The sequence below is a fragment of the Centruroides sculpturatus genome, unplaced genomic scaffold (genome assembly GCF_000671375.1).
Source record: "Centruroides sculpturatus isolate CEXI.00-Female unplaced genomic scaffold, Cexi_2.0 scaffold222, whole genome shotgun sequence".
Classification (NCBI taxonomy): Eukaryota; Metazoa; Arthropoda; class Arachnida; order Scorpiones; family Buthidae; genus Centruroides; species Centruroides sculpturatus.
Window position 1 is genome coordinate 283,342 of NW_019384483.1, and position 27,671 is coordinate 311,012.

At 28.4% G+C, this 27,671-nt stretch overlaps 1 protein-coding gene across 2 annotated transcripts; it reads right to left on the reverse strand.

The window, feature by feature from the left end:
* On the reverse strand, positions 1–27,671 carry LOC111621519 (cytochrome P450 3A41-like). Of its 2 annotated transcripts, none has more exons than XM_023363674.1 (14): positions 27,457–27,671; positions 19,722–19,824; positions 18,087–18,139; positions 15,315–15,411; positions 13,747–13,863; positions 11,028–11,122; positions 9,623–9,768; positions 7,772–7,884; positions 5,415–5,541; positions 5,166–5,326; positions 4,233–4,321; positions 2,038–2,181; positions 1,796–1,958; positions 1–117 (listed from the first exon to the last, which is right to left on the reverse strand). In XM_023363674.1, the coding sequence occupies exons 1-14, from the start codon at positions 27,528–27,530 to the stop codon at positions 40–42; spliced, it is 1,560 nt and encodes a 519-aa protein (XP_023219442.1). In that variant the 5' UTR covers positions 27,531–27,671; the 3' UTR covers positions 1–39. The 2 variants fall into 2 exon arrangements, with proteins under 2 accessions (XP_023219442.1, XP_023219443.1); XM_023363675.1 differs by lacking the exon at positions 27,457–27,671 and adding an exon at positions 23,613–23,734.

Here is a 27,671-nt window from a genome sequence, read left to right on the forward strand (position 1 = left end):
GATTAAATTTTATTGAAAATTTTTTTCGAAATTACAAATTTATTTTCTTCTTTCTAACTCGACGATTACTTTCTTCGGTTGAATTAGACCTTGCCCTCGAAAAAATTCCAAAGGTTTCTTCATAAAAAAAAATTGTTAGTGAAACATTGCGAATAATTAAAACATAATAATACTAGCAGATGAGCCCGGCGTTGCTCGGGCAAAAAATAACAACAGCAAAGATTAATTAAAATTATTTTGTACTTCTAACCATTCTATTATATCATATTATAGTATTTGATTTATATTTACAAAGGTTATCTTACGTAGGAGTTTATCACACCGTGGGTCCAATCCATCACATTTTAAAAATTCTTTAAATTGTTTACAGTAGAGAAATAAAGAATTTTTAAACTGTGTTGGATTGCTCTTTCGGTGTGATAAACCCACAGGTAAGATAACTTTTATAGTTCTACAGCCAATCTTATCAGTTTTCACGGGTGCAAGAATGAGGTCTCTCTCTTCCGAGAATAATTAAAGAATTTTTAGATGATTCTATAAATATGTTCGATTTCTCGCAAAAACGCAAAAAAGCGCATCTAAATAAAATAATACAGTAGAAGTCGAGCAATTCAGGATAACACTTAATCTTTTTTAACAATTTCCAAAAATTCCTTCTTACTTGTTGGTGTGCATTCTCATGGCATATCCTAATTGTGTCCAAATTTCGACTTTCAACTCCTAAGCGTTTGAGCTCTGCGCTTATTATTATTATTAACAACCCATCTGTATTATAAGGTTAGTAATACTGTATTATCTAGTGATTTAGACTGTAAACTATACAAATTTAATTTTAATTTTAAAAAACTCACTAAAAATTAAAGTATAGTAGGTATTTTATAGGTCAAGAAAACCGATCTACGCAGCATAGATTTTTCTGTTTTGGCGTGACACAAAAACACAAATATGGGGGTATGCTTCTAACGTTCTATCTTAATTAAAGTTTAAAACCAACAGATACGTGGAAACGCGCGTATCCATCGTCATAGTCGACAAAAAATGCCAAGAAACGTTTAAAACACCCATATTGCCAACCGGCTGCCTACCAATTCCAGCGACCGATTAACATACGTACAGTACGTACTGTACAGTACATATGCGGTCGAAGGACACGTGCGGAGTTTTGAAAACTTATTTTCGTCACGAATACGTGCATGTTAAATGCTCGCGGTAAAGATCAAAATAAAAAGTTGTCGTGGAGATCAATGTAAATCGACAGCAATCGTGAAGTCAATTGACATAGAGCGAGCGACGAGCTTACAACCAGCAACCTACTCATAGTTTAGATCAAGAAATTTTACTTCGAATATCTCAGCGCATACAATTTTAAAATTTCTGTTTTGTCACGACATCGGGCTTTCCGAGTTCCACACATTTGCAAAACTCACGTTTAATAGGCATGCGATTGCTTTCGACTTCGATCAGAGAAAAATACTTTCTGACTTAGGATGAGCTCTGCTCAATAGTTTTATAACTGATACAACTCTATCTCCAAAAACATTGCGCACATGCCATTATACCTTATTTATGTACACTGCCCAATATCTAGCGGAAAAACGTTTTCTATTTTCATGCTAGGTATTGAGCATTATCGATGAATGATACTACTGTATTAGTCATGGTGCCATGTGCAAAACTTGACTGTCAATTTTGTTTTCATTTTGAAGATAGAGTTTTTGGCCTTTACAGACAACAACTGTACAAATAATTTTTTTTATCGTTGTTAATCGATAAAAGTTTAAAGATAAATATATACCTTTGTTTCTTCCGTAGCATGGACTCGAAAATCACGGAACAAATGGAAAATAAACATTTTTACTACCATAATGGCGAATCGCATGCCAATGCAATTTCTCGGTCCCTCTCCAAACGGAAGATAAGTATAGGGTAAAATAGAATGTCGATTTTCGGGCAGAAATCTAAAATAGTGTTTTATAAATATTAATTTGTAGAGATTTATATATGAACAACAGATATATAAAATAATTATAGAATTACCTTTCTGGATCGAATTTTTCTGGATTTGGATAAAATTCTTTGTCGTGATGCATTGAATAAATAGGAATAGCTATAGTCATTCCTTTGGGTATCTTAAAGCCTATTTCCGATATTTCATATTCCTCTGTGCATTCTCTCATTAATCTATAAGATAAATTTAATTTATTCAATGAAATATTAAATTTATAAACTGTAATCTATTGATTTTAATAATAATAATTTTCGGAAACCTATATATTGTCACCAGTGCCGGCCCGAGGCGAGTTTTAGGATGGAGCGAGATCCTATTATGGCGCCCCCATTGGCTGCCCCTAATTTATACCCTTTAATTTTCTTTACCACTGAGGCGCCACCTAGGACTTAGCGCAGCTCCGTTCGTCCTATGGTAGGGCCGGCTCTGATTGTCACAATATTGTAGTTTTCAAATGGAATACACATATCAGGCCATTGCGGTCCATCCTGGATATGACATGCCGATCTGACATCATCCGGACACAACATTGTTCGATTGGCCGAACCCACAATGGCCTTGTTTAATTAAAGACTTTCTTAGTGTACACAGGGCGCTGAAAGTTTTTAGGCATATTATGTTTTGAATACTTAATATATCGATTTCTGATCACTGAACAGTTAGTATGATTATTAATACACTGTTGCGTTACATGCAATGACATGTTCAGTACATTTACATTATATCTGCAAACATATACTGTAAACGTTGCGTTAACAATGTAGGTTTGCAGTACAGTATATGTAAACTTTTATTAGAAAAATTTAAAATAAAAGCTCAATTTGTAATGTAATTTCTCTGACAAATTTTTACAAATGTGCTGCAATCTTATCTTGTTTTTTAACAAGACAAGTTGCAGCACATGTTTTATAATGTTACCGACACTCCTGTAAAATATAAAATTAATTGACTACTATTAGTAATGTTACGAAAGTGTGTTTACACTTTGTTGTAGGAGATGTTAATAAAGCATGATGCTGTAATGACTTTTCCAGCGAGGAACATTCAAAATACATATTTCCTCTCTGTATCTGGACTGCTGTATGTTACTATGTATATAATTCGTCTCTGTAATCCAAAAATTTTTGGTAGACGGACTCACAGCAAACTTTTAGTTAGGAACTCACTTTTATTCTTTAAAAAATGACATATGCATTTCAGGTTGGTATATTCATCCAACCCCTCTTCAGTGCTAATTTTTCAAAAAACAATAAAAAGCTACAATAACCAATACATGACACCAAATATATTACAAAATTAATTACTACTTACTTACTCTTAAAGTAAAAGTTGTGTATGGGCTACCACTACATCTAAACACCAACCATTTGTTTTCCATTTAAAATGCACTTGAAGTGTTTGCATAACATCACTTCTAAAAACCCAATATACATTATGACTATACTGTAAACTTAACAAATGTATACAATAACCAATACATTACATACCTTTAAAATATAAATAGTATACGAACAATCAAACCAACTAGCAATACATGAGAGAACCAAATGTATTGCTAGTTGGTTTGATTGTTCGTATACTATTTATATTTTAAAGGTATGTAATGTATTGGTTATTGTATACATTTGTTAAGTTTACAGTATAGTCATAATGTATATTGGGTTTTTAGAAGTGATGTTATGCAAACACTTCAAGTGCATTTTAAATGGAAAACAAATGGTTGGTGTTTAGATGTTGTAGTGGTAGATGGACCCATACACAACTTTTACTTTAAGAGTAAGTAAGTAGTAATTAATTTTGTAATATATTTGGTGTCATGTATTGGTTATTGTAGCTTTTTATTGTTTTTTGAAAAATTAGCACTGAAGAGGGGTTGGATGAATATACCAACCTGAAATGCATATGTCATTTTTTAAAGAATAAAAGTGAGTTCCTAACTAAAAGTTTGCTGTGAGTCCGTCTATCAAAAATTTTTGGATTACAGAGACGAATTATATACATATTTCCTCTGTTAACAGTGAATGTTACTGGTGATTCTGACATTCTGGAAATTTTATTTGTAATGCAGTTCATGACTTGTGCAACATATCGTTTTGTTTAAAATATTGTACTGACATATAGGCCTAAATATCCGGAAAACATTAACAAGAGTTTTGCTGAATGTGTGGTACCTGTACCTAAATATTACTATATATAACTATTTCATTATTTCATATTATCTTACTGTATTCCAATTGGTTCCTTTCTGAACGATTCGTTGACAACAGCGTCCATATATTGCATTTTAAAAAGTACATCAAAGTTAATTTCTTTCTATAAAATTCAAAAATATAATTAGTTGGTTCAGGAATAATGATAATTATTTATGCTTGTGACATTTTAAAACAAATATGAAACTAGGTTGAAATAAGTCTAAATTTCAATTAAATTAAATTTTAATTTTAAATATAAACTGATATTTCTTTATGTAACAAATTGAAATAAAACAATATTAAAATTCCATTTTGAAAAGAAATAGTAAAGTTAAATTGAAATATTATATTTATATTAGACCCTAAACGATTTAATTTCAAAATGAAAATAAATGTATAAATCATTACTGACAGTTTTAGCATATGAAAATGTATTTTATTCAACATTTCCATTATAATGAAAAACAATCCAATTTCTCAGTATGATATTTCACAGTGTTGTTCAAATAATATAATTACCTATTTTCTCACGAAAGTTTTAATTTAAAACTTTTTCCCGAAAATTACCATTTTAAGACATCAGACTTAAGACATGATAAGGAAAATAGACAAAAGATTAGAATTGCAATATCACATGTTTAGCGTATTTGATTTGTTAAATTAAAGATTACTTTTCTTCGCTAGTTTCATTATACATATTTTTAAATTACTTGTACAGTACATTACTAGAATCTTTCAAACTTAATTATGCAAATTTTCAACCTTTTATTTTAGCTTCCTGATAAACTTCCTAAATACAAAATACTTTAGGCAACTATTTTCTCATATTTTTTTTAGTGTAGGAAGATATTTTGCTAACCCTATTTATAAGTTTTAATGTAAAATAGTGAAAATTTCTTATAGTCAAGTAAATTGTATTTAATAAATATATAGATCATTAAGTAATTATTTATAACTTCACTTACATTATTCTTATTAACTTCGTCTATTTCTTCAATTAACTTGTTTTGACATTCAGGATTCAAGGCCATGTAATACACAACAAACGCTAAAGTGTTGGTAGTTGTTTCAATTCCAGCAAAAAGAAACAATACACATTGAGCCAGCATTTCATCCAAACTCATAGCTGTAATTAATTTAATACTTATTATTTTATTTCAACAATGCACATAGAGCACATATGTACGAATATACAGACATAAGTAGCAACATACTTTTATGTTTTGGTAACGTTTTGAAATTGGATTCATCTTTATCATTCGTTTCACTAGAATCTTCTGGGGAAATTTCTAAGATGCCTTTCTGAGCATCCATTAATAATTGAAGAAAATCGTTCGCTTTCTGAATAAAATGAAAGTAAAATATATAAATGCATTTATATTTAATATTCAAAGTTTGTATTTAACATTCATAGTACTAAAACATATACAAATGTTCTCTTCTTGAACAAAATGGGTGCCAAGCTACCATGAAACAAAAATATGACCATGCTACTCAAAAATAAACTCAGCGTAAAACTATAATCACTCTAGTAATTATAGTTTAACGCGCGGTTGTGTCGGCCACTATGAGTAGAAATGGTCTGCTATATTTTGTTCTATGAAAAAAAAAACTTTTCGTGCAAAGTTCACTTGTACTTAGTGTTTCTAAATGAACTATGTCCAAAACTGGATGAGGAAAATATAAAATTGACGATATTCGTTTCAGATAATGTCTCTTATCGTATCACGGCAGAGATAAGTCATATGATATAATCTTGGGGACTGACTGTCAAGGAGGTTTCGAGGGTGACAAAATAAGTCAAGTTTTCACTCGTGGGATCACGTTTTCTGGAAAGGGACGATTGGCGAGTCATTCTGGACAAGTCGAGGTATGTCAACCAGAACGAATCTGATAGAAAGCTCAGCTCAGCTCTTCATTGGTCGGCCAACGGATCTAGAACATAGATATAAAGCAACTCGACCGTTTAAACGGGAGCCTGACCAGACCGTGTTGAGAGAAACAAGTCTAGCCTAAGACTCTGTTGTTAGAAGCAAGCAAGCGACATTACTGTATATTATATTGTAAATAGTCGTCAGTAAACGGACTTAAACTCAGTTTAAGAAGTCGTAAGGTGTTCTTATTGATCGACTACAAATAAGGAAATCGGAAGGAACCATCTGAACTTAACAAGGACATAATCAACAGCAGCGTTTCTCAAACTTTTTGCTCAATAAACCTAATGTATTTGTTTGTGATGGTCCCGCCACCCAAATGTTCTTAATATAACATTTTAAAAAAAGCTGTTAAACTGGATTTAATGTACAGTATATAACAAAATAAAATCATGAATTATTGATGATAACTTCCACGTGTGAAAAATGTAACATTGATTACATTTATATTAGGAGCAGTTCGAGCCAATTTCGATTTCTAACAAATAACGTACATTAATTTCAGTTTTTATTATTCAAATTGAACTAATAACAATTAAAGACTATTCAGGAGTCTATTTTGAGAAATACTACAAGTTATTTTTATAAATGTAACAAACTCTTTTTTTAAATGTACTCTTCAAATTGTAAGATTTCGTCAAATTGTATTTGATTGTACCAAAATCCACCCGTTACTTATTTTTATAATTTAATGTTATATTTGACAAAAATGCTAAAAGTTTGAATAAACAAGAAAATATTTTCAAAATGCATTGCAACATAAATGGCATTATGATTACGACCTTACATAAAATATCTATTTTGATGTTATGCAAATTTGAAAGCAAAAATAATTTCTTATACACATATTCTATAATCTTAATTTTATTACTAAATGACAACAATAATTATAAAGAAAAAAGTCATTAAAAATTTCCAGAACTTAACAGATGCATTTATCGTTGATAGTTCTTAGAGAATATTTCAGTGATATAAGTATTAAAAGTACTGTGCCTCTGTGGAAGGTAGTATCATTTTGCAATGCATTAAAATTGTAATGAGATCCATAGTTTGAAAAAGCTGATCTAGAGTGTTTGTGACTTTACAGCCCCATCTAAATCTTATGAAGAACTATTAGGAAAATGGAAGGCGCTATTGCTAAAAGGTATCACAATGGAATGATAATTATAGATTCTTTGTTTATTTGTAGTTAATTGCCACGGATTGTAGTCAGTTTTTAGATCGTGAAAGCGATTATTAGAACCGTCCTGCGGAAGGATAAATTCTAAACGAGAGAGCTGTGTGTTGTATTAATATAAAACTTGTCCGAACAAATTGTTTTTTTATTATGCACTGTATACGTCCTTTTCTATACTCTATTGTCAGCATTGCTTAATTACTATATAATTGTGCATGTTATTCATCTAACTGAACTTCTTATTTGAGACTAAGAATGTCTACTCACTTATGTGACATTTTTTATTTTTGCGATGCACACAGTGTTCTCTGAGCCAAAGTTTTGATTCCAGTTGTGAAACTTTACAATATAAAATTATAATTAAAAATGAAATTTATAGCACATTATGACAATTTTAAAAACAATATGAATAAAACTAGTAAAATTGAATCTGGTTTTGAAAGTTAGAAATAAGACCTACCATTTTTTCTTCTTCGCGTCGTTTAACAACATGCAAAGCAAATTGTTGAAAAAAGTCGAATGCACCACCAAAAATGTCTACTTTCAAAAATCTTATTAACTTCGGAAATAAAACTAAAATAAATTAAAAATCAACATTATTTCATACGAATCGTATATTTTACTATATAAGTTTTATGTACAGTACAGTACAATACATTAAGCTATATTAATTTTTTTTAATATAATGACTAAAAAGGCGGTAGATATTTCTAAAGCAAAGACTTTAGAAGAGGCATATAAAGTTTTCGAAAGGAAAAGTGGGGAAAGACAGATGATGAGAATTGCTAAGAGATAGAGATAAAATCTTTTGATGCCTTATTAAACTGATTAAAGATAATACAGGAGTAGTATTACAAGATTACGAAAGAGTCGAGGAAAGATGGAAAGTATTCTTTAGGAATTTATTGAATGATTAAAACCGCAGAACTTTATACGAAAATGGAGAGGCAAATGAAGGAGTTGTGCAAGATATTAATAGAGAAGAAGTGAAAAGGATTCTTAGGGAAATGAAGATGGGGAAAGCAGTAGACGCTGATCAGATTCCGGTTGAGGATTGGAAAGGTTTGTGTAAGGAAGGGATTGATATCCTCTGGGACCTTATGAAGAAACTGGCAGCAGGAGAAGATTCCAGATGAATGGAGGAAGAATATTCTTGTGCCAGTCTTTAAAGGTAAAGGGGACGTACAGGATTGGGAAACTATAGAGGTGTAAAGTTATTGTCTCATACTGTGAAGATTTAGGAGAAAATTGTAGACAGAAGGATTAGACAAGAATCTGAGATTGAATAAAAACAGTTTGGCTTTATTCCGGGAAGAAGTACGACTAATTCTATCTTTGCTTTGAAACAGGTGATGGAAAGGCTCGGGGAAATGCAGGAAGATTTGCACATTGTGTTCATAGATTTAGAAAAGGCGTAAGATAGGATACCAAGGCAAAGAGGTATGGAGATATTTGAAGGAGAAGAATGTTCCAGAAAAATACGTTAGGCTCGTCAAGGAAATGTACGAGGGAGCAGAGAATCAATTCAAGAGTAAAGTCACTGCAGAAGGGTTCTCAGTTAATGTTGGTTTACATCAGGAATCGACCCTTAGGCTTAATCTGTTTGACCTAATAATAGACGTGTTGGTGTGTGACGTAAAGTGTGAGGCTCCGTAGAATATGCTGTATGCGGATTGATCTTGTACTTGGTTTGGGAAGGTACTATGTGAATTTTCCCAAACCAAGACTGAGAAGAAACTGGAATATTGGAGGAACGTTTTGGAAGATAGAAACATGATGATTAGCAGAACTAAAACAGCTTATATGATTCTGAATGGCAGGGATCAAGAAAGGAAGGCCAGGCTGCGTTGGAAAGATAAGTAAAGAAAGTCTTGAATCAAAGAGGACTTAAGAGAAAAGAAGGCCATATGATAGGAAAAAAAAAAGAAACGTATTGATGAAGGAAATGCTGACCCCATATAGACATGGGAAAAGGCGAAGATGAAGAAGAAGAAGAGGAAATTTTCTGTGATGGTTTGCATTATTATTGAGTTGTCTCATAATTTTGCTATAGTAAAAAGAAGATAGAAATCGGGATTAAATGTTGATCTCGTATTGCGACAGAATGCAACACCTCTAATTACTTACAATTTATGTAATGAATTTATTAAACATTTCACAGACATTAATATAAACAAAAATTTGTCTAGTTATGTTAATTAGACGAATTTAAAATTATTTCTTAATAAAATTAATTAGAAATTAATTTATGAAAATTCAACAAGTTAAAGAATTTTTATAAAAGTTAATTTAATTAATAAAATTTGCTTACAGAAAAGCGTAAGACGAAGAGAAGCATCTGTATTAGATGCCTGTCGTGCTTTATTAACAAATTCGTTATTTGGATCCTCTAAAGAATTCAGTTTTGTTCCAAATGCAGTGGAAGCGATTACATCAATAGGATAAGTACTCAAATAACTGTAAATAATCAAATTGTACTATGCATAGTGGTAATTAGAAATATATTATTATTTATTTTCTACTTTAAAGAAAAAAGTTTATTAAATTTATGTTATTTGACTTGAAGTACAAATATATCGTCTTTTAATAATAAAGTAACTAATTTATGTTTATAGCCCTATTAAAATATGAAAAAAAAGTTTTAAAAATAATCAGAATGATTCAAATTTATTGGATTCAAAACAAAAAGAAATATAGTATCCACGTTCGTGTATAGTATAGTATTTACTGCTGTAGGAGTAATTATCTGCTAAGAATATTTAATCCTAGATAGAAACAAATACTTATTTTCGAGTGATAAATAATAGTTTTTGACATAAATACGCATGTCTACAGAATTTGCTACGGCAAAAATCAGTCCAACAACTGCAGATAGATTTTTGATTTCAGATGAAATTGGCTTAATAAATTATTTCTTAAGATAGTTGCGTAAAAACTACATTAACGTAAATGAATTCTATTATACGAATTTTACATTTCATTTTATTTAAAATAATTAAGGCGAAAATATGCCTAAATTCTCCCCTTGCCTTCTGACCCACTGAGTATGAAATAACTTCTCTAGTTGATATTCTTTTTTGTTTTTCTATTATTCTTTTAATTTATATTGATTTCTAATTATTTTTAAATTTTGCGTTATTAACAAAAATGTTATTTTAAAATAACCAGTTATTATCAAAAACACAATTCATAACTTTTATGCTTTTATTACAATGCATAAAAATTTTAATTAAAGACGTTTTTAATAAAGTTCTTATAGAAATTATATTTTACATATTGCAAAGTTAACGTTTTCTATATAGCGTCTTTATAATAGTTTAAATTATTAAATATTTATCAGATTAGATTTAATAATAATCAATAATATTATTTGAAATACTTCATTTGATTCTATTAACACTACAGATATCAGGTTATTTTGATTCTATAAATAGTTTTACACTCTGAAAGAATATAAGACGACATATCGAATATTATAGCTCATGGGTCATTTCCATGACAAATTAATTCATATATTTTAAATATCTTTTAAGAAGAAATTTACATTTCGAAAATATTTTTCATCTCTAACAGATTAGGATCGTAAATTCATGGTATCTGCTTTTTCAATTATTTTGAAAATTATGCATAATTCTTGAGAAAATGATGTAAATATAAGTTAAATAATAAAATTTTATTGATTGATCTGTAATATTGTAAATCTATATTTAAGTTACCTTTTACAATCCAAGGTCTGATTTTCATTAATTGGAACCTTATTTTTCAAATTCTCTGTGAATTTCTCTGCACATTCTCTTATCAAATATGCCATCTGAAAAATTTCTACGTTAATAAATACGAAAACGTAATAAATTCTTTATAAAATACATCTTTATTATTGGATTATATAATACATTCGTGCTGATTGTTTCATTATAAAATATATAAAACTCCTGGTTAATTCAATTTCTTGAAAAATTTCTATTCAGAATGAATGCCTTCAAATTTATCTTTAGAAATATTCAATAGAAATAAATACAAAGTATATTAATTAAGCATCATATTAAGGTTTTCTTTTAACAATACATGTATATAATCTGAACTCATAACTCGTTACAGTACAGGAATCTGAGTAAGGCAAAATCTTTCGGACGTAGAAACTTCAAATATTTTTCAGTAAAATGATTACATTAATCTACAAGGTAACAAATGTTCTCTGAAAGCTGGAACCAATGTCACGTGGACAGAATGAAATAATTCATGCTATTTCAACTCCAAATACGGAGAAGTATAGACGCAAAAGCCGAAAACTCGTGTATATTTTTGTCTTACAATAAAATTAATAAAAATTTTGGCAATATAATAAAACCGAAAATAAGATAAAAGGTTTCTGAGAATTATAACAAATGAGTGCAAAAAAGAAAAAAGGGAGAACTACCCTACTACACTAACTAACAACAAATAAACTAGAATTAACTGAATTTAATGAATTCTCTTTTAATTAGACACTAATCACATCTACGCTCCGTTCTACTTGATGTCTGCATCGTGTTCGTTTATGATTGAAAGTTTATCTTTGAAGATATGATTGCTTTCTTAATAAAAGCTTCAAGTATTATATTCAATCAAAAACTTAATAAATATTTCCGTTTTACTAATGTATAGTGAAAATATAATCACATATTTGGAGATCGTTTTTTATTTATTGTATTTATATGTGAAATCTTTACAATAGGCATTTATGCAAACATTTCGAACAAATGATAAACAGATGTAAATTGTAAAAAAACCATATTTTTTCACCCATTTCCATATAAGTATAAAGTACTTTCAGGCATTTGTATTGGCAATAGAAAGCAATAGAAAAGTGATAAGACTATATCTTTTCAATGGCGGAAGATCTGCGAGACACAGAAAAATAAAACAGACCTGATATATAAAAAAGGACGAAGCTTGCCACATAATGGGCTCTAATCCTTCACCTTCGGACTGAAAAATTATAACTAAGTTCATTATATTGGTCCAGTTCATTGTTAGTGTAAAAGTAGTAACTGTGAAAGTGCCGAGAAAAAAGAGATTCTTTTAGACTGCCTTAAGCAAAATGGAAAAACAAATGTTTTGCCATTTATCGCTGTAATAACAAGATGGTGCACATTGCTGGAAAAATTGCGCATTATCATTTTCAAATCCTAGATGGTTTTAAGGGAATGGATTTCTTTAATTCAAGAAGAGGAAGCATCTTCGTATGTTCTGTTCGTCGTGATTTTGAATTGTCAAAAAACAAAGAATTTAACACAGTGAAAATTCTATTATAAAGATATTTCCAGACTTTTGCAAATTAATTTACAACATTGAAGCACAACCAGGTAATGAATTTATTGTAAACTATGGCAAAATCTCAGAACTCTGAAAGCATTACTTTAACTAAAGAAGTTTCCTAACCAAAAACTATCGACTTTTACGAGCAGAAGACAACCTTCAGTTATTTTTAAAAACAAGTTCAGCAATTGGATTTAGTTTGTTTCAACAAATTGAATGTAATTACTGCAGAGTTTTAAAGCAGAGAATAAAATATGTCTGTAGATAAAACGCTTGTTATCAAAGTTTAGTTTCGGATTCAGCAAAACAACATCCAGTGGATTTTTGCGAAAACACACAAAGAGTAGATCCAATATTTAGTAAGCTTGCTTTGGTGTATTCTTCTTTTTGTGTAGATTAGCTGAAATCAAACGAAGTTCTCTACAATTAATAGAATATTAACGCCGCATCAAAGCTGTTTGACAAAACAAAATTTAGCTACTCATGTCAGATTGTTTTCTTAATAAAAGCTTCAAGCATTATATTCAATCAAAAACTTAATAAAATATAAACTTGAAAATAAAGCATTAAAATTTTTATTTGAACTCTTACACTATATTTACCTTTATGTCTATAAAACATTCTTGCCAAGAGTTATAAATTAATTAATACAGTGACAACAGCTTTCACCGCGCTTCAATTTGAAAAAATTGTAGACCTATAAATTTCCTCTGTCGTCAGTCTGTGTGCCTGTCCTTTGTTCATCTCGAGAAAAGATTTATATAAGTGAAAGTCGAGACAAGCTATGGAAAGCATGAAGGTAACCGGTTCCTATTAACTGTATTAGAACTTCGGACGAAAACAAAAAGTCATGTTTTTTCAATTCAAATTTTTCCATAAAAGGAATTAGACAGATGATCAGCATGACTATTGCTAACAGGAAAAGTATGATGTACGGGAACGAGTCAAGACACTACTAATTTGAGTTGGAGCGCATATATTTTAAATTAAACAAGCCAAACAACTATGATAAAAAAATTGAGTCCGGCATTGTGACGATGACACAATAAATAATTGCTAGTATATACTTGCAAATAAGACAAAGGTTATTATTCAAAATTAAAAGAAAATGTTATTAAGATATAAAGTTTCATTTACTTTTCTCATCCTGCTACTAGTAAAAGTTGGGCTCATAATACATCGAATTCTTTTCCAATCTTCATCTGCTAGAACACTCAACATGTTGTCGAACACTGGATTTCCAATTTTAAATTTCTGAAAGAAAAGTATAGTTTAATTAATAGATGTTATAGCCATTTGCGTATATGTACTACATAACAATTAAATTTCAATGTTTTTTGTTGTTTTAATCGTAATTATTTTCATAATTCTACCATCGACGATTACATATCATAAACGTAACGAGCTGCATAATAGATCTTATAAAAATAAAAATATATTATAATAATCTATTATTTATTTTGTGCAAATTATTATTTCTACGATATACTTTGAATAAGTATATACTGTACTTTATAATTTAAAATAGAAATGTTTCTTAATAAATACTACGAAAACTGAAGGAATAATTGCGATTGAATAATTTTAAGTTAAACTAAAACTAGAGTAGATTTTTCGTGTTTTTTTTTCATCTTCTATTGTTGTTGGCATTATTAGTCTATGACTATTATGAGTATCGAAGAAAAATAAAATAATTAACTAATACATATCAGTAGGATGGAGAAGCAAAATCGGCAAAATTACTTAGAAAACAGCGGGATTATTCGATTCAAATTTCATTAGAAACATCTTTTACAATTGGAAAAGAATTCGCATGGAAAGTTCATGGAGATCAAATCGACATACCTCATCAATGGTAAATTGATCTACAGTTAGAGTAACTTTGTTAAATAAAACTGTCACTTAAGAAATTTTTATGATATATAATTAAATCAAAAAATAAATTTTATCAATAAGTTTGAAAGATATGTTTCTTCCAATAACTTATGATGCAAGTGTATATAAAACGTCATTGCTTTAATAGCGTATTAAATTTATAAGAGCACTTTAATATAAGCGACGTTATAAAATTATTGGAAGGAAAAATAAATCAAAATTATTATTATTCAATATAATTTTAATTGAAATTTATGTAATAAATTATTTTATATTGTTTACATTTCACACATTAATTTTAGATGTTATACAGTACCAAGAAATTTTAAATGCTCACTACTATAGGCTACTTCTCGTAAACTGGAAAATAAAAACAAATGAAAACAATTCTCTAATCTTTTTTATTTTAGAAAGTTTTAATTGAAAGTACAGTGGGCACTCGTTAAATCAATTGCCGGCTAGTAATAGGTTAGTATTATTTGATGTTCTGGCACGAATTCTATACTTCAATGTACACATTCCGCTTCAGGGAAACACAGTTAACGCTTACCGTTAATCGTTTTGTAGTTAGAGATACTGAATTTAGGCATATATAATGTGCTAATAAATATCGGTTAACGTCAACATCTCTTTGGCTTACCCCCCAGAATTATTATTATTGCATTCGTAAAGTTTCAACAAAATATGTAAGTTTAGCTAATTTTGTATTAAAAAATTTTTAGTACAGTTTTGAATTTTGATTCTTAGTCATATGTTTTACAAGTATTGTGTTTATGTTTTAATTTAAAATACAATAAGATGACTTTGTATATATGTTTAATTAAACTTACCATTCTATTATGAAACATGTTAAAATCTTTAACTAATATATTCTTAACAATTTGAGGATCTGCGACGACAAGTTGCGGTTTTAAACCGAAGAAAATGCTGAAAAATATAAAACAAATTTTAATTTAATTTTATTATATAAACAAATTTAAAAAGCAAACTGATTTTATTGATTGTAAAATATCTTTTTATTGGTGTTTATCTAGTGTTGATGTGAAGACAGATAAGTCTTTCATTCATTTGTATGTAAACAAGCGCTTTTGTAATTTATTATGTCAGTGTTATTAATAATAATTGTAATTGAGATAAGCGGTTCTCAACCTTTTTTTCTCGCATTTTACCAGATATAGAGTTGTAGTACCTTTCTTCGTGCATACCAATAGAAGTTCATGAACTTAGTTATTTTCAGAAATTTTAACAATAATATCTTTACTAAAACTTATTTCAATAAAAAGTTATTGGCTTTGTTTATTAATAAACTTTTTACTCCTTAATGTTACCGTAATAAATTTCAAACTAATATAGTTTTTTTCTGTTAAAAATGAAACAATAAAAATCATAAATGTAAAGTTAAATAACTTCAAAATTTCAGCCAATTAATGCGAAAAATTATTTTTTGTATTAGTGTACTAAATAAAAATATATCAAAATAAGAACTGGAAAGGGCCCTTGCACGATTTTCATGGCACTCGAACAGGAGTTTAAGGAGAACAGAAAAAATGCAATGACATATCTAACGAAGTGACACGATCAGTCCAGTAGATATGTCATTGCTTTTTTCCTGGTCTCCTTAAACTTCAACGAGAACTTTACCCGGGATTGCTCTATTTTCGCACTCCCATAATGTTACGTTACTGCGTCCTTTGATTGAGTTACGCCTGGAAGAAAGCTTCATATACATTCGATTATACTTTCAAGTAGAATTTTCAATTGTCCTAAACTGATTTATAGACTACCTACTGATAAAGATAACAGCTAACAAGGGGAGGCTACGATGTTGTCCATCTGAATTTTAATAATACTGTTTGTACTGATAAGTCTTGATATGATGTATGAATCTTTACTGAGCAAAGAAAGAAAACGCATTTTTTTAACGTTATTAAAAAAATCAGTTTAAAAAAGCCAAGCGACTTATGAGTAAGTTTTGCGAACCTTTCGTCGAAGACCGCGCAGCAATTGTGCTTTACTGATATTTCCGAGATCGCTGAATTTCATCTCAATGAATAACAAGTTTTTTGAAATTATTACAGTTTTTACATAATATAGTCTTAAATTACATGGATTTATACCATTTTGTCTGTTTATTTTCTGTTAAAAATGTTTATTTTCTCTTTTTTGAAAATTTGTGTTAAAATTGCTGTTTGTTAAAAATAAATTTAAAGTTTTTCACTTTTGAAAATATTATGAATAATTTGTTATTTAAGCAATTGAATAAATTCAAAAAATTATTAGTTGTAAGAAACTATCATCATCATGTTGAATTTCATTAGATTTTATGATCGTAAACAATGATACTTCTCTGCTTTCTTTTTGTTTGTATTATAATTATATTTCCTTTTCAAAGTTAATAAAATAAACAAACAGTAAGGATAAATTAAAGTTATAACTTTCTGTTGTACAATGGTTAATATGGAGTGTTCAGTTCATATAGGCTATTTACTCCGAGAGAATATGGACTCATGCGTGTGATTAGCCGATCTTCAGGTGGAATGGCCATTCGCGCGCGGGAAATAATGCCTTCCGGGAGATCATTTAAAGGAAACTGGCCCCTATGCAGGCGTTACAGACGTGGAAAACACCGCGTGGTCAGTCCGTCCAAGCGAGGCATGAACCCACGACCGAACGCCCAGTGTTGAGGAACGAAGATCACTTGGCCACTGGTGGGCCAAAGCTATAACTTCAAAATAATAAAATCATAAACTATAAAATAATGAGTTATTTTAAACATTAAACTAACAGACAGCAATTTCGAATGTAAGACACGTTGCCGCCGAATTGCCCGGTCTTCGATAAAACTTATTGAAAAGCCGTTCAGATGCTTTTAACCTTAATTTTTTTGAAAACATTTCAGAAGCGCGCTTTCTCCCTTTCTTCAATAAAGATTTATACTAAGACTTATGAACATAAACACTATTATTAAAATCCTTAAGGACCAAGTCATAAGTTTTTTCTGTATTTAGTATTTAAAGCAACAATTACAGGATAGTTTAATTACACATTTCTTATTTATGACAATCTGGAATTCTATCAAACACTCAGAATGCCACAAAATTTGATAAGTATACAGTTCAAATCATTAGGAAAGGATGTCATTAATTTTAGTCCAAAATTCTGTAGGGAAAATTTACAAATTTCTGTAGGGAAAATTACAATTTACTCGATGGAATAAATGAATAACAGAGACAAACATAAAAGGTAAAGATTCAATTTTACGTACCTGTGTTTGAGCTTATGGAAATAACACATCAATTGAAATATCACATTTATTACAGTTACATATAAGGAGAATGAAAGAAAATTGTTTTCATAATTCCAAAAATTATTGAGTTCATTCATGGTAGATTTGTCATCAGTGGTACATTCATTTTAATGAACTAAAAGTTGCATTGTGTATGTACTGTACACCGCATACAATGTGTATGTCAACCGAACGCAATTTCTATTCATTTCGTTGCATTTTAATTAAATATTCAACTAGCGAACTAACGAATTAGTTGTTTTGACACTACAAAATTGCATATTTATACTGGAAATCAAACTTATAATGAACTCACCCATATATTCGGCCACATTTGTTATAAGTCTGTACTTGCAACAAATGCAATGGCTAGAAAAAATTAAAAAATAATATTCAATGGTTTAAAATTGTAATAGCAACAATATATATATTGATCATTCTGAAAAAATAAAAATAACATTAATACACAAATAATATGACTTAACACAATTGACTAATAAATAACATTTTTTACATTTGACTAATAAATAACTATTAACTGATTTTTAGCAGATCATTTCTTGCATTCCATTGCAGCATTTCAAGATAAGATTAAACGAAAGAAAATACGTATTTAAAAAATAAGATCTTTTCAACTAATTCTTACAATACTTCCACGAATCGGTACATAGATTTACCGATTGACAATTAAAAGGTCACGAATTCGCGAACGACGTACAGTGAGATAATGGACTGAATTGAGCATGAGCTTCTAGGGCATCTAGGCTATATCGCTCCGTAATAAAGTACTGTACGTCCATGACGTAATTGTCATGTGATAGTAGTTGAATGAGTTTATGATAGTCGTTACAGTAATACCTGCCAATGAATATTATAATGTAATTTTATTTCATTAGATTATTTTCAAACTCAAACAATAAGGTAGACTAAAACAGTTCATTTTAAGAGTTACTGTATTAATAAAAATTTTCATTTAAAACATTTCACAAAAAGCTTTAATTTTTTGTTTGCAAAATTTTCTTGGCATTAAAAGTTAGCTTTAGTATAGGCGTTTTCCAATTATAATTTGCTAATTATTAAATAGATGCATTAATGATAATATTATTAATGTATTTATTTAATAATTAGCAAATTATAATTATAGTAAGTTTTTAAAACTTACAACAATTTAGTTCTATTTTTTAAATACTAATTCACATCAGGGCCGGATCATCGCATAGACAAATGAGACAAATATCTAGGACCCGGTCAAACTGTCTATTTTGAAAAGATTTGTAAATAAGATAGTTTACTTTTCTGTTGAGGAGTCCACCAGTGGCCAAGCGGTCTTCGTATCCTGAACACTAGGAGTTCGGGAGTGGGTCGCGCCTCGCTCGGACGGGCTGCCACGTGGAGTTTTCCGGGTTTTCTCCTAAATAGGGGTCAGTTTCCCGTAACAAGACTTCCCGGAAGGCATCTCCTAGGCAGTTCGCCCAAGTGCCATAACTGAACAAACAACAACAACTTTTCTAATATAAGTAATAGATATGTATTATATCAATGGTGCGGTTCTTTTGAATGCCACTTTTTTAAAAAAATTATTTCTTTAAAAAATAGATGAAACATCATAGGTTAGATCCGAAAAAGTTAACCGACGTTTTTTTCTCTGGACCGCATTTGATCAAAGACAAAACTTCTGAGTGTTATCTTCTTTATTCTTTAAGATAACACTCAGAAGTTTTTAAAAATAATACATTAGATAATTTCTAATAGTCAAGTGTTTTTATGTTAAGAATTTATCTGTAAAGTTAATCATTCAGAAAACTGAAAGTAATCTATAATGTTGAAAAAGATTTCAGGAACTCTCTTAAAACACTGATAATATATTTTTTGAATGTATAATGACATAAGCTAATTCATAAAACGAGTTATGAATAAACAATTAGTGATAAACAGTTTAAAATCAACTTACCTTATTTATAAATTGATATAGTCCTGTTAAGAAAGACCAAATGTTGGTTGTGGGGCTAGGAATTCCATGCTTCTCCCAAAAGTTAAAATATCTGTTGACATATCTGAAAAGAAACATTTGATTATCAGATTATATTACATTTTCTCTGAAAATAAAAATATTAAAATTAGTATATTAGCAAACATCGGGATACTTTGATATCCGAATTTAAATAAAGAGTAAAGAGTAATCAAAAAATATAATATCTGTATGCACAATACAAGATTCTAAATTATGCGTGAATAAAATAAGACTAAATACGACGCAATGTGTGTAATATAAATGTCATGTTAGAAAGAAATCTTTACAATACATTTATAAATTAATATTATAATGCTTATTTTCTTTTTAAAATCCTCGCAATTTAGATAAATTTAGCATTTTACAACTCTAATATCGCGGAACGATTTCATGAAAACATTTAATTTCAAAATATTAATATTTAAAAAAAAATTACATAATGTAATGTTTGAATTGATTTATTAAAAACTTTTTATATTATCAAAGTTCATTTAATACTTGAAAGCAAAAATCAATTAAAACTTAATCATTCGAAAATTAAAATAAGCACAGTTATTAAATATCAAATAAGAATAGAAATGAATTTTCATAAAATTAATCTATCCTCGAAAATAATTTATTTTGGCATTTATTACTTTTTTATTTTGAAGGCAAATTTCTAAGATTTCATACTGAGAAATGGATCTATATACACTTGAATATTGTATATTTTGAAACAACTTCGTTCATACAATTGTTAATATTCCAAATTTTAATGTAACCCTTAGCAACTTGAGATACTTATAGATCCTGTTATTATTATAATTCCAAACTGGCGCATTTCCACAAATATTGTTTACCAGACTTTTTTATTATTTTTCTCACTGGAATCATTAAAAACTGCATTAATTTTTAAATAATAACTCTTGTCTAAACTTATTGTAAATAAACGATGTATAAAACAGAATTTTAGATAGCATTTATTTATACTTTATGTAATATTTGACTACATTTTAATATCTTAATTGTCAAACTTAGAATGTTTGACATATTAAATATTTATTAAAATATCTCAAAAATGTCTATTTAAATTGGATAGTATTTAAAAATTGTATTAACAAAAATCATTAATAAATTATATAATGTAATTAAATATATAATTAAAGTATTTAGTTATTTACTATTTACTTATTAAAAGAAATACAGTGGTCGTAACAATTAGGGAAGTAAGAGATGATGCATATAACAAACGATTTTGAATACCACATGTTATTGTTACGTTAGATACAGTAAAATATACAATAATAGAATAATAGATGAATAGATATGCATTTGAGCCGAATTGTTTTCATATTTTTATTTTCTTCATTGTTTCTCTACGTTTCAAAGTTCCAAGGACTCTGTTACGCATAACAGAGAGGAATTACGGAGATCGGTCAAAAAATATCCACATAAGATTTTTACATTTTTTAAACTCAGGACACTTTCAAACGTCGAGAAATGCAAAAATATTTGGGTCTCTTTCCTTGTATGTGTGAATGTTATTGTGTGTGTGGATGGATGACAAGATTTTGTTCACATACATTCAAGCTTAGTAATTCCTGTGTCTTTTGTCGAAAATTTTTGAAATTTTGCATAGAGATTTATGCATTAGGAGACTGATGATAAATATTGCAGGTTACAAGTCAAGGAGGTGGGGAGATATAGGGAATCACTTCTCACATGTCGAGTGGAGTCAAACTTAAATGCTGATAAAGAGTAAAATTTCATTAAAATTTTTTTTTTATAAAACTCAATTCTGCTCTTAAAATTAAATTTTTGTTTTTTTTATAATAATTAATAATATAAAAACTGTTTTAATACTTCCGCGTAACATATGGTGTCACATACAGTTTTAAATGTTGTTACCGGGAAAGTTAAGCAAGTCGTTGTTGAATTTTTTTATTGCAGTTATAGCTAATGTTAAACACTCTTCTAACTGTTTTGACTAGTATATATTTATGCCTTTCGATAACATTGTAAATACCTAGAAGAAAATCGCTAGAACATAATCGTTACATTGCCATCAACAAGTGGGCTGATACTGTTAATGTATGTTACAAATATCGTCAGTCATTAAGTGGTAAGCACAAAATAGGTTTTCTATTTTCGAGATTTTTCTGTAATTACTTTCATTAAACTAATGAAGTACAGCCATTATTACCTGCTAATTTTAAAGAAACTTATCTACAGTAATTGTATATCACGACATAAATAACACGTGATAAAATAATTTTTATTGTATTAATCACAACTATTGATTAATAATTAAGTATTATATAAGTTTTTATTTTAGAATATTTAGCCTTTTCTTGTTTTATCATACAGCGTATGCAAATACAATTGTAGGTTTAAAGTTAAGAAATTTTAAGTTATTTATAAAAATATATTTAAAACTTATAAAATAAATTTTGTATGCATATAAAGGATCAACTTAAATTCTAAACTACAAGACAAGCGTATTTTTATCCATTAAAACTGAACTCATTATATTATACAGCTTGCGTTTTTTTATGTAACTAACATAATGAATCGGCTGAATCAAGGTCAAGCATTGATACTTGTTTCTATTGTAACTTTTGCTCTAACAGGAAAAATATTTTATTACGTCCATTTATATAATAAATTATATAAAGGTGATTAATATAAACTAATTACACTCAACTTACTAAATAACTCAAAAATGAAAATAACTTCACTTTAGAGATAATGTCGAAAATAAAAAATGAAACCAACTGTGTCAACTATAAACGTACACCGCTACATCGCCCAGAAATTCCAGTAATTGTGACTACAAAAATGAAGTTTCTATGTGACTATAAAGTACATTATTTTTTATATCAAATTTTATTATTAAGAAACATTAAATAAATAATAAATAGTAATGAATTAAATTTTTAAATTAAGTTATTACAAATCTAAACATTCCTGAGTGGTGCAAAAAATTCTAAACACGATGAATTAAAATTTCAATATATTGTCATTTGTAAGAAAAGCAAGCTAGTAAAATGTTTAAAAATCTCTTTAAGTATAAATTCTGTTTTAATTAAGTATCTTTTAATTTATAAAAGTGATAGTGCATTAAATCTACCTATTCTCTATAATTGCACCTTGTTATTCTTAATAATCTATAGTTATATTCTGTCTCAGTATTTAAATATTAAGATATAGTTATATAATTAAATATTGGTTCATTATATAAAGATACAAAATAGTTTTATTTATACAAGATATTAAATATTTTAGCAGCTTATCACATAAATAAAAGATAATATCTATAAGTTTNTAATAATAATAAATTAAATAAATAATCTTATTGTAAAAATATCAAAGAAAGAATTTATTAATAATGTTCACATCACTAAGCCAGGATTATTTTATATACTGTAGCCTACATATAATAGATTGACTAAAATTTATCTTGTAATAACTCACTTAAGTGACTCTAATAGCTCTACATATTAATAATTAAATGAAACTAAAAAGACGAAATTCTTGTCAGTAGAGAATTAGCTCAAGAATAAAGTTGAGTAAATTTTTTGTTATTCTAATATTTGTAATATTGTAAATAATTTTAAATATAATATAAGGGCGTTAATTATAGGTTGTCTGAAATTCCTAGGCACATTATATCGGGTTTTTCATATAAAGTACTGCGGTCTCCTTAACCCTTACACTTCGACTTAGCGAAGTTTTCCTATATCGACATAAACTTTTACGTATAATATGGAAACTAACTTTATCAGACAACAACATAACTCGTAATTTTTATGAAAGTACAGAATAAAATAAATTATTACATTTCTTACTTACGAAACACTGAGAAGAAGCACCAACACGATAAATATAAACCACTTATAGTTAAAAATTTCAAATAGTTGCATGATGTTCGCGAGACAAGTGAATTGTCAACCAGGAAAGTAATTAAGTAACAATCTATATAACGTAACTTTGGACATCCCGTATAAGTAACTTCCTACGTCAATGTAACAACTGCCATCTAGGAAATATATTTTTATTTATGCTACAATATAATTTCTATGCGTGCATGACAACAGATGAAGATGTTATTATCAATAGTTTTCAGAATCAATTTAAATGGACGTTAAAACAATTAATGTAATATACGGATATTTATTTTTAATTGCAGTTTAGTATTTTTTTTTTCAATTCCAACTCTCTAAATTGAAAACTTCACTATTTTTTATTGAAAAGAATATAACTTATGTAGAAATAAAATTATTCTATACATAAAATTTTCAAGCAAAATTAATTTCATTTTCATGACTAAATTTTTCAAGCAATTATTACTAAAAATAATTTTAATCATCAATTACAGTTCAGGGTTACAAAAGTAATTCTTAAAATAATATTTATATAAAGACTTTATTTAAATGCTCTTTTCAACGGAAATTTTAAAAAAATATAGTGACAATATTTTCTCTTGGTATAGATTACTTATCCCCTATAACAATCCCAAAATTCCTCAATGCCTAAACGCATTTTAAAAATAAGCAAGATATTTATTTGACTGGCAAACGTAACTTTTGACTAATCAGTAATGATAATTCAGTAAAATAAAATGTAGTACGAAAACTACATTTTATTTTACTTTCCTACATTTGTAAACATGCTCTTAATTAATTATTTGGATTTTCTGTATTCAGCGATAAATAATGTGAGAAAGAAAAGAAACAAATAAACAACTACTGTATTTATTTATTATCTTATTCATATTGTTTAATCGTATTCTTACATAAAAGAATAGGGAAATAACTATATATTTATTTCCCTATTATTTTCTGGTAATTGCGTTTTTCATAAACGGCGAAAATAAATTATTGATAAAACTTTTCTTTCGTATCAATTTTATTTCTATGGATCCAAATTATATAGCTATCATTGTTTAATGTAATTTATAATGTTTCATTAAAAATTACCTTTAAAAAATATAGCCGACTATACAAAAAATTAATTAAAAAATATATGATATAACATAATATAATAATAATTTATATTGTTAATATATTAAAATGCAGTTATAAACAATTGTGTATAAGTATGTTTAATAGTTGTAAGAAAAGCAATTAAGATTTTTATATTCATTTATTTAACTTTAGCAAAAATACCTTATTTACTTTATGCATGCGAATAAATAAATTAATTAAAACATTTCAGTTTATTGCTTTAATATAATAATATAAAAATAATATTATACATATATAAAGGACATAATTATTCTTGATTGGGCCAATGACGTATATTAATGTTGACGTTTATATTTTTTCAATCAGCTTGACCTTAGTTCTTGTTTTCTCTCTTTGGTCTGCTTATTGTGATCTATTTGTAGCTTAATTTCAGAACAGTTATTATGTGATGAAATAAATTATCTTTATATTTATGTTTTCTCGGCTTATTTCTTTATATAAAATCGAAATATTTTATTTTACGACTAGCGATTTTACAGTTTTTCTACACTGCAATGTTTAGAAATATATTAAATCGTTTAACATCAATTAATATAGATAAAAATGACGTCAAACGTTGTATAGTTGACGTAAATTTCTAATTTATTATAATCAATATGTAGAGAAGTTGGAAAATGACGTCAACTATACAACGTTTTACGTCATTTGTTATTTATATTAAATGATGTTAAACGATCGAATATATTTGTTAAAAATACAATTTACAAATTTTGTAAATTCTCCGGTAGTGTTATTACACATTAAAATTTTATTTTAAAAAAAACAAAGTTATAATCACTTAACACAAACGAACATGAGTCTTTTCCGATCTTTCTTTATTTTGAATGTAAATTTTTCAAATTTAAACCACTCGAAAAAATTTCTTGGTTTAGCATTTAATTGGAAAATAGGCGGAAAATTCAGTTACAAGGTTTTATGCAGACAATACGATTAGAAAGGGGCAAGGACTTGCCGCTTTTGCACGATTTCCTCACAATTGGAGCTACACAAGCTGCTTGTAGCGTCATCTGTAATCAGATTTTATCTACAAATTTTATTTTTTTGCTAATTTTGTTTGCTAATTGCTGAAATTGTTTGATAATTCTAAAAAAACTATATTGTCATAGGAAATATATACTTATGCAAATATTCAAGTAGATTGAAAATTAGAGAGTGGGTGAAAAATTGCTTACAAGTTTCTGTTTGGACAGACACACAATAACTTAATTTAAAGCACGCCGTATAAGACAGTATGGGCGGTTTATCAGGTAACTTTCAATATTGTCGTATACGGCCTGTGTAATTGGTATGATTTTGCACATCTACCACCATTACTATCACTACTACTACGTTGCGAATTTCTATTGCAAGCTGCACTACTGCAGAACATCTTGCATTTTCAGATCACCAACAAGTATTCAACCTTGTCCTGGTTTCGGAATGAAAGCTCTAGTCTACTCGAAATGCAAAATCACTCTCTTAATATTCACAATAGTCACACGATCCCTTCAATAACACCCCGAAATTCCTTAAGTGTGTGGCTATATTTTTTTATGTGTGTCGTTGAATTTACACTATCAGACAACGTGAGCATTATAACTGTTCGTCTAACTAAGAATTGTAAAGAATGTTTCTCGACTGGCACTTTCTAACGAATTTCGGGTATAAAACCCGAAATTCGTTAGAAAGTGTATGTAAAACGAACAATAAGGAAAAATTAGCATCAAATTTCGCTCTAGCTGCTGAATTATAAAAATAACTTTTTCCGAAACCGAAACCGCGTATCCGAACAGTATGTATACCAAATTTTATAGAGATTTGCACAATGGTTCTTTCTACAGATAGCTCCGAACATTATTCATTAGTTATGATCATTCTGTATGTACGTACTGTACTGTACATCTAATGCTAAAAGAAAACGTCCCAATAAACAGATCATAAAGCCCGTAACAAAGAATGAAAACTTATTTTGTTTTTGTGCCTAAGGAAAAATTTGCCAAGATCTGAATTTTAGTAAAGATTATCCAGATCGGAAATTTCTTGAAAGAAGGGTGGACTGATCGGTTAGTTTGATTACGTCATCTGATTTAAAATCTCTTGATTTTTATTTTTTGAGTCATTTGAAATTCCTTGTTTACTCCACGTTATAGCTACAAGACTGAGACGGGAAGACACAATGCTATTAGAAATTAACTTAAAAATTTAGCGCAAGGCAGTTAATGAACAGCATCTCGATAGCTGTGTGCCGAAAAATAGCGAATACACTTCTCTGATGTAAAAAGTGAAAAGAAGTAGACTTTAATTTTTTTGTTATGGTTTTATGGTGCAACATTATTGGAAGTTTCAGTTTATACGTATAAGTAATGCTAAAGCGTTTATTACCAACAGTTACGGTTTAACTTGTTTATTAATGAATTTAAATTTAATTAAGTATAAACAATCAACAGATTAATCACATAAATAAATTTAATAATTTAAAACTTTAAATTAATTTATACCCGTATACTTATAACTGGAAAACTATTCAATTGTTTTTATTTAGAATTAAATATTAACATTTATCTTATCTAAGAAATAAGACTACTGTTCTCTCTAATTTATTAACATTTAATTTTTAATTATGAAAATAAAATTAGTAATGAATGTGAAAAGAGGAAAAACGCATTATAAATATAATATAATCTACTTACACACACAGAAAAATGAAGATTGCAGCAGATATAATAATCCAGTTAAATATATTATAAATAAAATCCAATTCCATCTTAACAGAATCTTCTTCAAATCAATTATAAATCGAATACGTTCTACTATCAGAAGCAAAATTATTAGTTAACAAATAGAACTGTTAGAGATGCTGTTCATTAACTGTGCTCAATTTATAGGACGAATATTGCATCAGAAA

Bases quoted from the DNA above. Each gene is read 5' to 3' on its own strand.
- LOC111621519 (XM_023363674.1), bottom strand. From the start codon at position 27,530: ATGGAATTGGATTTTATTTATAATATATTTAACTGGATTATTATATCT. The intron at 5,327-5,414 runs GTATGTTGCTAC...AATTAATTACAG, and splicing joins AACGTTACCAAAACATAAAA to CTATGAGTTTGGATGAAATG. The intron at 4,322-5,165 runs GTAAGTGAAGTT...TGAATTTTATAG, and splicing joins ACGAAGTTAATAAGAATAAT to AAAGAAATTAACTTTGATGT.